General features: G+C 37.8%; 1 protein-coding gene across 1 annotated transcript in view; it reads left to right on the plus strand.

Moving 5' to 3' along the window:
- LOC114208025 (mitochondrial adenyl nucleotide antiporter SLC25A24-like) overlaps positions 1-12268 on the plus strand; it is a 55351-nt gene that overhangs the window by 23254 nt on the left and 19829 nt on the right. The window contains exons 3-5 of the mRNA XM_088022836.1: positions 5043-5169; positions 7397-7484; positions 8764-8875. Of these exons, the coding sequence (XP_087878962.1) occupies positions 5043-5169; positions 7397-7484; positions 8764-8875 (327 nt within the window). The remainder of the gene's footprint in view (positions 1-5042; positions 5170-7396; positions 7485-8763; positions 8876-12268) is intronic.

The raw sequence follows: 12268 nt of genomic DNA on the forward strand, positions 1-12268 counted from the left end.
GTGGTGTTGGTTGTGATCTCTCCACTCTCATTCATGATTTTATTTATTTGGGTCCTTTCTCTTTACTTTTTGATAAGTCTGGCCAGGGCTTTATCAATCTGGTTAATTCTTTCAAAGAACCAGCTCTTGGTATCATTGATCTGTTCTACAGGTTTTTTGATTTCTATATCATTTATCTCTGCTCTAATCTTATTTCCCTTTTTTTTGCTGGTTCTAGTCCTTATTTGCTGTTCTTTTTTTCAGCTCCTTTAGGTGTAAGGTTAGATTGTGATTTGAGACTTTTCTTGCTTCTTGAGGAATGCCTGTATTTCTATATACTTACCTCTTATGACTGCCTTTGCTGCATCCCAAAGGTTTGGACTCTTGTGTTTTCATTTTCATTTGTTTCCTTGTACTTTTAAATTTCTTCTTTAATTTTCTGGTTAACCCATTCATTCTTTAGTGGGGATGCTCTTTAACCCCTAAGTATTTGTGGTCTTTCCAAATTTGTTATTGTGTGTTCTTGTTCTTGTGTTCTTTGTTCTTTCCAAATTGTGTTCTTCAAGTTTCATAGCATTGTGGTCTGAAAATATGCATGGTATTATCTTTTTGTACTGGTTGAGGCCTGATCTGTGAACCAGTATGTGATCTTTTCTGGAGAATGTTCCATGGGCACTCGACAAGAATGTGTATTCTGCTGCTTTAGGATGAAATGTTTTGAATGTGTCTGTAAAGTCCATCTGGTCCAGTGTGTCATTCAAAGCCATGTTTCCTTGTTGATCTTCTGCTTAGAAGATCTCTCCATTGTTGTAAGTGGAGTGTTAAAGGCCTTTACTATTATTGTATTATTATCAATGAGTTTCTTTAAGTTTGTTAGTAATTGATTTATATATGGCTGCTCCCAAGTTGGGGCATAAATATTTATAATTGTTAGATTCTCTTGTTGGATAGACCCCTTTATTATGAAATAGTGCCCTTCTTCATCTCTTATTACAGACATTGGTTTAAAATCTAGTTTGATATAAGTATGGCTACTCCAGCTTTCTTTTGATGTCCATTAGCCATGATAGATTGTTCTCCACCCCCTCATTCTCAGTCTGGAGGTGTCTTTGGGTCTGAGTCTTTTTTTAAAAAAATATTTTATTTATTTATTTGAGAGAGAGAGAGAGAGCATGAGCAGGGGGCAGGGGCAAAGGGAGAGGGGGAAGCAGACTTCCTGCTGAGCAGGGAAACTGACTCAGGACTCAATCTCAGAACCCGAGGATCATGACCTGAGCTGAAGGCAGATGATTAACCAACTGAGCCACCCAGGTACCCCTAAATGAGCCTCTTGTAAGCAGCATATTGTTGATGGGTCTTTACCCTATATCTTTTGATTGGATTTTTTAGCCCATTTACATTCACAGTGATTATTGATAGATATGAATTTAGCACCATTGTATTACCTATAAAGTCACTGATCCTGTAGATTGTTCCTTTCTAGTCTTTGTTGCTTTTGCTGTCTCTTTCCCGCACAAAGTGTCCCCTTTAGGGCTGCCTGGGTGGCTCAGTTAGTTAAGTGACTGCCTTCGGCTCAGGTCATGATCCTGGAGTCCTAGGATTGAGTCCTGCATCAGGCTCTCTGCTCAGCAGGGAGTTTGCTTCTCCCTCTGACCCTCCCCCCTCTCATGCTCTCTCTGTCTCGTTCTTTCTCTCTCAAATAAATAAAATCTTTTTTAAAAAAGGTGTCCCCTTTAATATTTCTTGCGGAGCTTGTTTTGTGTTCACGAACTCATTTAGTCTTTGCTTGTCTTGGAAACTCTTTATCTTTCCTTCTATTCTGATTGACAGTCTTGGTGGATATAGTAGTTTTGGCTGCATATTTTTCCCATTCAGCACTTTGAATATATCATGCCACTCTCTTCTGGCCTACCCCAATTTCTGTGGTCAGGTCTGCTGTTAACCTTATGTAGCTACCCTTATAGTTTAACGACTTTTTGTCCCTGGCTGCTTTCAGAATTCTTTCTTTATCTTTGTACTTTGCAAGTTTCACTATGATATGTCTTGGTGTTGACTTTTTTTGTTGTTGATTTTGAGGGGAGTTCTCTGTGCCTCTTGGACTTGAATGCCTGTTGCCTTCCGCAGATTAGGGAAGTTCTCAGCTATAATTTGTTCAAATAAACCTTCTGCCCCTTTTTCCTGCTCTTCTTCTGGGATTCCTATGATATGGATATTAATTGCATTTTGTGGAATTGCTGAATTCCCTAAGTCTATATTCATGATCTAATAATTGTCTTTCCCTCTTCTTTTCAGCTTCATTATTTTCCATAATTTTATCTTTTGTATCACCTATTCGATCCTCTGCCTCTTCCATCATCATTGTGATTACATCCAGTTGGTTTTGCATCTCAGTTTTAGCATTTTTTTATTTCGGCCTGACTAGTTTTTAGGTCTTTTATCTCTGCAGCCAGTGTTTCTCTGGTGTCTTCTATGCTTCTTTCAAGCCCAGCTAGTATTTTTATGACTGTTTTCTAAATTATTGTTAAGATATATTGTTTATATCTGTTTTGGGTAAATCCCTGGCTGTGCTTTCTTCTTGATCTTTCTTTTGGGGAGAATTCCTCCATCTTGTCATTATGTCTAGGTTTCTGTCTTTCACATGTTATGAAAGTTTGTTATGTTTCCTACTCCTGAGAGTAATACTGTATTAAGAGGGGGTCATATATGAACCATGAGAGACTATGGACTCTGAGAAACAAACTGAGGGTTCTAGAGGGGAGGGTGATGGGGGGATGAGTTAGCCTGGTGATGGGTATTAAAGAGGGCAAATCTTGAATGGAAAAAAAAAAAAAGAAGGGGTCATACACTGTCCAGGGCCAGGCATTTCAGGAAGTGTTTCTGGTATATGCTGTGTGCACTCTGCTATTGTGTTTTGGCTGCTCTTTTCCACATGTCGGTCCTCTGCAGAGGTCCTCCTTCCTTGCAGTGGGGAGTGTTTGGACTTTTAACTAGGTGTGCTTTGATTTTTTGTTAAGATATATCTAAAAAAAGGGGGGGGGGGAAGGCCTGATCCAAGAAAAGAGAAAAGGAAAAGGGACAACAAACAGACAAACAAAAAAGTGTAAGCCTGAGTCCAAAGAAAAAGAAAGAAGGAAAAAAGGAAAGAAGCCTGATCCAAAAAATGAGAAAAGGAAACAAATAAACAAACCAACAAATGAACAAAAAACTATGAGCCTGATTCCAAAGAGAAAAAGAAAAAAGGAAAAGAAAAAATAAAAAACCAGTTCCACCAGAACTGAAGCTAAGACTTTGGGGCACTCTGTGATTGGTAGACCTGGTACATGAGGGGGGGCTGTGTTGGTCTTCTGAGGGAGGGGCCCGCTGCTCTGTCTCACAGTCAGAACTGCCCTTGTAAAGATGCCCTTGCCAGGCGTAGGGGGCCAGGGTTAGGTGTAAGGGACTCCAGCCTCCACTGGAGGTGCTGTGTTTCCCTCTGAAGTCTGACAGGGTGTGTCTTTGGGGGGTGGAAGATGGTGTCACCCCGCCCTCTCATCTCCAGGGAGGGGTACTCACAGCCTCCCTGTTTAGGCAGCCCTCACAGAAAAGAGAACAATCTCCTTTCCTCTGCCCCAGGCTTTCATCAGATCCATGCCCTCAATCTGTCTGTGTCCGGTCATGGGCACGCCTGGCACCACAGTTCTATGTTTTATCTTTGGCCCATGGATGGGTTTTAAAACTCCATATCTTAAAGGGCATGGCAAGGTGTGGACCTGTTCCCTCCCCTGGAGAAGAGCCTCACAGCATTGTGCCCAGCACTGTTCTGTCCCAGAAGAGCAGTTGCCTAGGCTGCACAGATGCCTGGAGTCTATGGTGATGCACAGGGAAAAGCTATGACCAGTTTATCAGCCCTCTGCCCGCACCTCTGTCCCCTGCTGTTGAACTGCTGTCTGTGGCGCCTGGTGGGCCTTTTGTCCTTAGAGAGGCAAAAGCCCTCTTCCAGGGGCCCCTGGGTGGCTCAGTCAGTTAGCGTCTGCCTTCGGCTCGGGTTGTGATTCTGGGGTCCTGGGATCCAGCCCCACATCGGGCTCCCTGCTCCGTGGGGAGCCTGCTTCTCCCTCTCCTCCCTGCTCCTGCTCTTTGGCTTTCTGTCTCTCTCTCAAATGAATAAAAAAAATCTTAAAAAAAAAGCCCTCTTCCAAATGTACTCTGGGAAGGGGAGCTTTCTCTCCCAGTGCCACCCAGGGGATTCGCACACCACGACGTTTTGCAAAGACCCTCCCGCTACTCTCTCCCTCCCTTCCCAACTTTGTTCCAAGAAAAGTGCTCCCTCTTCTCTGTGGCACCGCAGCTTTTTTCTCCCCCAATTCATGGCTCTGAAACTCACATCTGCCATGTCCTCTCCCTCCAATTGTGCAGATTGTTTTCTTAATCCTCAGATTGATTTCCTAGGTGTTCAAAATGATTTGATGTTGAGCTAGCTGTGTTCCAGGGAGGAGGAAGCCCAGGGTACCCCTACAACTCCACCATCTTAAGTCCTCCTAGAAATTTAAGTATTTTCTCTCATTTAGTTAATAGAATGTGAGGTTTCTGATGGCAAAGATTATGTATCTTAGTATCTTTCTTCTCTCAAGGCACTAGGCATTCATTGTTTACCTCTGATAAATACCTACTTATAAATTCAGAATTATTTGGAATGACATGGTGGCTATTGACTCTAGTATTGCACAAATTAAAAAAAATCACAAATGTTCTTAGCCTTGTATCTGTGACTGAAAAACTAAGACAATAAGTAATATGTGTGAAATGTGCCAACGTTAGCATGCTACAGTGGGTTTACTTGCAATATGTTTCTGCAATGAGTTTCTTCTTTCTTGTAGGACATTTTTTTTAAAGATTTTATTTATTTATATGAGAGAGAGAGAATGAGAGATAGAGAGCACAAGAGGGAAGAGGGTCAGAGGGAGAAGCAGACTCCCTGCTGAGCAGGGAGCCCGATGTGGGACTCGATCCCGGGACTCCAGGATCATGACCTGAGCTGAAGGCAGTCACCTAACCAACTGAGCCACACAGGCGCCCTCTTGTAGGACATTTTTAAAGCTGGAGATACCAATGAGGATTCAAGATTGGACTTTGGAGAATTTTTGCAGTACCTTAAAGACCACGAGAAAAAAATGAGGCTGGCATTTAATAGTCTGGACAAAAATAGTGATGGTGTGTGTTTGTGTTTTATTACAATTAGCTTAACATGAATAATAGTCAGTACTAAAGGACATTGTTTTATCAGCCTTTAACTTCCTCGTACCATCAGAGATTCAGTTATTTCTATTGCATGTCTAGTAGGAGAGTATTATATAAACTATATTTATTATTGTTATAATTTTTGTGTGGCTACTATATTTTTAAAGATTTAATTCATTTATTTGAGAGAGAGAGAGAGCACAAACAGGGGGAGGGGCAGAGGGAGAAGAGAAGCAGACTCCCCACTGAGCAGGGAGCCTGATGCAGGGCTCCATCCCAGGACCTCAGGATCACGACCCATGCTGAAGACAGATGCTTAACTGACTGAGTCACCCAGGCACCCCTGGTTACTATTTTTTAAATAAAGTAATTTGTCCTCTGAATTTAAAGCTTCTTGGCTTAGGGAGTAGGCCTCTCCACTCTTTTGTAATGTATGAGCTGAAAGTATCATGGTAATTTAAAAAAATGCCATTGTTTACTTGCTGATTTTGAAAATATTTTGGTTGCAGGAAAGTTAGATAACACAAAGACCTTAAAAGAAAGTAAAAGTTACTTGTAACCCTGCTGTCTGGAGATCAGGTTTAACATTTTAATATATTTTTATAGTTTCTTCTAGACTTTTTATTTCTTTCTTTCTTGGTTTCTCTTTCTCTCTCTTTTTTTTTAAGCATACACTTTTTAAAAAAAGATTTTATTTATTAATCAGAGAAAGAGAGAGAGAGAGAGCACAAGCAGGGGGAGTGGCAGGCAGAGGGAGAGGGAGAAGCAGGCTCCCCGCCGAGCAAGGAGCCCCACGTGGGGCTCGATCCCAGGACTCTGGGATCATGACCTGAGCCTAAGGCAGATGCTTAACCTACTGAGCCACCCAGGCGTCCTTCTTTCTCTCTTTAAATGAAATTGTAGTCACACTACATATAGTTTGATGCCCTACTTTTTTCTTTTAATGTTATAATGTAAGCATTTGCATTTCATTTAATATTCTTCACATAGTCTTTAATGACTCTGAAATATTCCATTTATGAGTAGACTTATCTAGTCATTCCTGTATTTTAAGACATTTGGGATGTTTCCAAATTTGTACTCTTATACATAGTGTTGTGATAAATATCCATGCTGATTTACAGAGGAAAGGTGTACTTTGTCACAAACCCTTAAATCATAAAGACTGTAGGTAAAAGTAGAATACCATTTCCACATATTCTGTGTGTGAATACTGGGCTTTGTCTATAGGGTAAATAAATATGTCTCATACATATGTATGCTATTTATAAATGTATGCAGATGCAGCTGTAGTTCATAAAATATGAAATAAAGATGTGACTGAATTTATAGTAGTTTTTTGATGTTATAGATTTTACAGCTAGGTGACATTAAGTTGATTTTTTTTTAACATGAAAATGTCCTCATATTTTAAAAGATGAGTAGCCTCAACTCTTTGTTTTACATGGTGGTGGGGGTGGGGGTGAAATCAAAGATTTTTTGGACTTGGAGAGCAGCATGATGAGTTAAACATTTTAGAGTTTGAGGAGCATATGGAATACTTAATTTCTCCTTCACAACATTCAGCACTTTGCGATTGAGATGCATAGTAGGCTTGTATTAAATATATCAGTTGACTTGAGTTATTTAACACAGGATATGGTTGTATTAAAAAGTTTGTGTTCTATTATATTTTAAGTATGTTATTTCTTTAAAAACTTACCTTATAAAATGTTGAGTGGCCTTATTTTCATGCCCCTGAATCAGATCTTCAGAGTTAGCTTTTTAATTTTTTCCAAGTAGGTACAATAATCTAGATCTGTTGTAGATCTAAAATCTCTTATTGGAAACCCTTAGGGTAAAATGTGTTTAGAAATTTGGAATTTGGGTTTTAGAAAAGCAACAGAATGCGTGTATGATATATTATGTAATACTCCAGGTGGGGTTTGGGGCATTACCATGCAATTGTAAATGTGAATATTTCTTCAGTGAAACAAATGAATAATCACACAAAATCAGATAAGTAATTGGCTACCAAATGAGTTTTGGTGCCAAATTTACAAAAAGTCTTTTAGTTTTCAGAGCTTTTAGCCTTTGTGTTGTGAATATGGGATTATAGGTCTAAAAAACATGGGCTTTTTAAAGACTATTGCATTCTAAGAATATTTTGCCTTGTTATCTTTTCAGATAATTTAATTTGACTTTTTTTCACTTTTTAAAGGAATAATAGAAACTTCAGAAATAATTGCTGCTTTGAAATCACTGGGCATAAATATTTCTGAAGCTCAGGCAAAAAAAATTCTACAAAGGTCAGCCCTTTTTCTTATTATTGATAGTTTTTATTTTTATTTAATATTCCAAGGTAGAAATTAATTGCTATAGTTGTAGCCCCTTCTCCCTGCCTGCCTCCCTCCCTCCTTTCCTGCATGCCTGCCTTTCTTTTTAGGTTTGATAACATTAGCTTTTATTGACAGTGTTATAAGAAAGATCCCTAAGAGATTTATTGAATTGTGAGAATGCTATTGACTAAATCATAAATTGTTCACACGTTACAAAGTCCCTAGAATAAAATTCTGCCTGCTTTAGTTTAAAGAATAGATATAATTCTCTTAAGCAATTGATTTAAAAAATTTAATTTTTAATTTTTTTAACATAACAAAAATCTGTACAAAACTGACATATGCAACTTGATGAGTTTGGAGGTAATTTTACATCTAGGAAACCATTACCACAATCTAGGCCATAAACCTATCCATCTCTTCCAAAAGTTTCCTCCCACTGCCTTATTTATAACTATTATTTTTTTGTGATAAGAATACTTTTTTGTAGTTAAAACTTAAATTTATTTCTTTTTTATTGAGGTATAATTGACATATAACATTAGTTTCAGGTGTACAATGTAATGTTCTGATATTTGTATATATTGTGAAATGATCATCACAATAAGTCTAGTTAACATCTGTCACCATATGTAATTAAATTTTTTTTTCTTGTGATGAGAACTTTTAAGATTTACTCTCATCAGCTTTCAAAAATATGCAGCACGGTATTATTAACTATAGTTACCATGCTGTACATTACATTCCCATGACTTATTTTATCACTGAAGTTTGTACCTTTCAACCTCTTTCACCCATTTCACTCATCCCCTAAACCTCCACCTCTGGCAACCACCCACCAATCTGTTCTATCTATGAGCTCTTTGTTTTTTTTAAAGATTTCACTTATAGGTGCAATCATGTGGTATTTGTCTTTCTCTCTCTGACTTGTTTCACTTAGCAAAATGCCCTCAAGATCCATCTATGTTGTCTCAAATGTCTAGATTTCCTTTTGTTATGGCTGAATAATATTCCACTGTGCACACATACACATTGTGTGTGTGTGTGTGTCTGTATACACACACACATACCACATTTTCTTTATCCATTCATCCACTGGTAGACCCTTAGGTTGTCTCCATGTAAGAACAATTAACATAAGATCTACTGTCTTAGCAACTTTTAAAATATTCAACAGAGTATTCTTAGTACTTATTCTTAGAGTATTTGTTATAAATGTTATAAGCACTATTTTTGTTTTAAATTTTAGCATTGATAGTGATGGAACGATGACAGTAGACTGGGATGAATGGAAGTACTACTTTTTACTTCATCCTGCAACAAATATTGATGAAACTGCTCATTTCTGGAAGCATTCTACTGTAAGATTGCTTTGGATTCTACTCTATTTTTATTTTGCCGCAAATGTCATAGCTGTTATTATGATTATGTAACCTCTATAATACTTCCAGCCTCAGTGACTAAAATAACAGTATTCTCTCCTTATAATGTTCTACTAATTGAGCAATGAGTGTTAGTATTAAATGTACAAACATAGCTACTACAATTTCTTTGTTTACTAAAACCTAGAACTTAAAGTATATACTCATCCACTGAAAGGGCCTACTTTGTGTTGAGAATAAATTAATCTAATATAGTTAACTGTCCTAGGAAAGTGGAAAAATAATATACTTTTCTTTTTTCACAGAGTATATCAGAGATGATATACTCAGCTTTCTGTCATGGGAAATGTAAAGTCAAAGATTAAGATTCAAAATTTCAGAATCAGAAAGGATCAAAAATATAATCTACCTGTTCTTTTTATGTAAGCACTTGACTCAGAGTTGTGAGGAACAAATGAGGCTTTTTAATCGAAAACTTGTTTTTTCTTTTTTAGATCTCGATGCAGGGGGTTAAGTTAATCATTTATTCATGGCATACTGTTTGCATCCTCCTCTTCATAGAACAATATAGGGGAGGACAAAGAGCATAGGCTTCAGAGTCAGATGTCTAGGGTCTAGGGTTGAATTTCACTTCTGCCACCCACTAGCTTTATAATCCCTCTGTGCCTCAGTTTTCTCAGTTATGTACTGGGGATAATAATGGTAAGAGTTTTGAGAATTAAATTAATACATTAGTTAGTGAATTTAGAAAAGGGCTGGGCAGGTAATATATGTCTTCAATAAATGTTACTTATTATGATAGGCACTTATGTTAATATGTGTAGTCTGTGTCTTGGATATGTATATTATCTTAGGAATCATGTAGTTTTTCATGTGTGTGTGTATTTAATTTACATAGGTAGTATTCTGCTGAAGTCCACAACTGATTTCTTGCTTTGTTCACTCGGTGTTATGATTTTAAGATTTGTCCTTGTTGTTATGCATTCATCTAGTTTATTGCTTCTAACCACTACAATAGTATGCATTTAACACATCTTCTTTATCCATTTCCCTAGTAACAGACATCTAGATCTTCTGCAACTTCATCCAAAAAACAAAAAAATCTTTCCTCTTTTGTACCTTGGAGAATTTCACCTGGATTTCTGAGTCAAAAAGAATATGCATTTGCAATTTTACAGAGGTTATCCTAGTCTTAATTCTATGAAAGATAGCCATGTTATTTCCCAAATGACTTTCTATGCCAGCTTACATTCCCACCAGCAATGCATGAATATTGCTTGGTATTATCCAATTTTCTAATATTTTCCACTCTGTTGGGTATAGAGTGGTATCTTGTCTTAATGTGCATTTCTAACATGTCTTCATAGAAATACTAGAGATTCACATGTTCTTTTCTACAAATTGTCTATTTTTTCAGGATTTTTTGAGACAGAATTGACATACAACATTGTGTAAGTTAAGGTGTACAACATGATATCTGATATACTTATGTATTGTGAAATGATTGTCACATTTCCCTCCATAACCCTTGCATAATTACCATTTCTTTTTTGTGGTGAGAACATTTAAGATTTACTCTCTTAGCAACTTTCAAGTATATAATACACTATTAACTGTAATCACCATGCTGTACATTTGGTCCCCAGAACTTATTCACCTCATAACCAGAGGTTTTTCTCCTTAGACCAACATCTTCCCATTTCCCTCATTTCCCAGCTCTTGGCAACCACCATTCTACTCTGCTTCTATGAATTTGCCTTTTTTTAGATTCCATATTTAAGTGATGCTGTACAGTATTTTTCTTTCTCTGTTTGACTTATTTCATTTAGCATAATGTCCTTGAAGTCCATCCATATTGTTGCAAATAGCAGGATTTTCTTCTTTTTTTTCTTTTAAAGATTTTATTTATTTATTTGAGAGAGAGAATGAGAGATAGAGAGCACGAGAGGGAAGAGGGTCAGAGGGAGAAGCAGACTCCCTGCTGAGCAGGGAGCCCAATGCGGGACTCGATCCTGGGACTCCAGGATCATGACCTGAGCTGAAGGCAGTCGCTTAACCAACTGAGCCACCTAGGTGCCCAGGATTTTCTTCTCTCTAATGGCTAAATAATAATCCATTGTGTATATATACTGCATCTTCTTTATTTATTCATCCACAGGTGGACACTTAGATTGTTTCCATAGCTTGGTTTTTGTGAATAATGCTGCAATGAACATGGAGGTACAGATATCTTTTTGAGATCCCGATTTCTTTTTTTTAATGCTTTATTCGAGGGAGGGAGAATGAGAGAGAGAGAGAGAGAGAGAGAGCACACTTACGCAAACAGGGTGAGGGGCAGAGGGAGAGGGAAACAAGCAGATTCCATGCTGAGCAGGGAGCCTGACTTTGGGCTCAATCCCAGGACCTTGAGATCACGACTTGAGCAGAAATCAAGAGTCAGACGCTTAACCAACTGAGCCATCCAGGCGCCCCTGAGATTCTGATTTCATTTCCTTTGGCTTTATACCAATAAGTGGAATTTCTGGATATGACAGTTCTTTTTTAATATTTTGAGGAACTTCATACTGATTTCCACAGTGGCTATACCAGTTAAATTCCCACCAACAATGCAGAAGGGTTCCTTACCTTCTCTCTCCATCCTTACTAACACTTGTTATCTCTTGTTTTGTAGGTAGTAGCCATTCTAACAAGAGGTAATATCATTGTGATTTTGATTTGCATTCCCTGTTGATTAGTAATGTGGACCATCTTTTCATATACATGTTGGCCATTTGTATGTCTTTTTTTTTTGAGAAATATCTATTTTGTTGTTCTGCCCATTTTTTTCATTAGATTGGTTTTTTTTGTTGTTATTGAGTTGTATGAGACCCTTATATATTTTGGATATTAACCCCAAATCAGATATATGGTTTGTAGGTATTTTCTGCTATTCTGTAGGTTGCCTTTTTTCATGTTGCTGATTGTTTCTTTTACTGTATAGAAGCTTTTAAGGTTGATGTAGACCCACTTATTAATTTTTGCTTTTGTTTTCTTTTTAGAAAGAGATAGAGAGAGCAAGAGGTGGGGCAAGGGCAGGGGGAGAGAGAAAATCTTAAGCAGGCTCCACGCTCAGTGTGGAGCCCCGATTTGGGGCTCCATCTCATGACCCTGAGATCATGACTTGAGCTGAAATCAAGAGTTGGATGCTTACAAAAACTTTTTGCTCTTGCTAATTATGCTCTTGGCGTCATACCCAAAAGGTCATTGCCAAGACCCATATCAAGCAGCTTTTTCCTTGTTTTCTTTAAGGAGTTTTACAGGTTCAGACCTTAGGTTTAAGTTTTTAATCCATTTTGAGTTAATTTTTCTGAGTGGTTTAAGGTAGGGGTCCAA

This window comes from Eumetopias jubatus, unplaced genomic scaffold, assembly GCF_037043125.1.
Source record: "Eumetopias jubatus isolate StellerSeaLion01/CBP00866 unplaced genomic scaffold, mEumJub1_p1.0 scaffold_4, whole genome shotgun sequence".
NCBI lineage: Eukaryota > Metazoa > Chordata > Mammalia > Carnivora > Otariidae > Eumetopias > Eumetopias jubatus.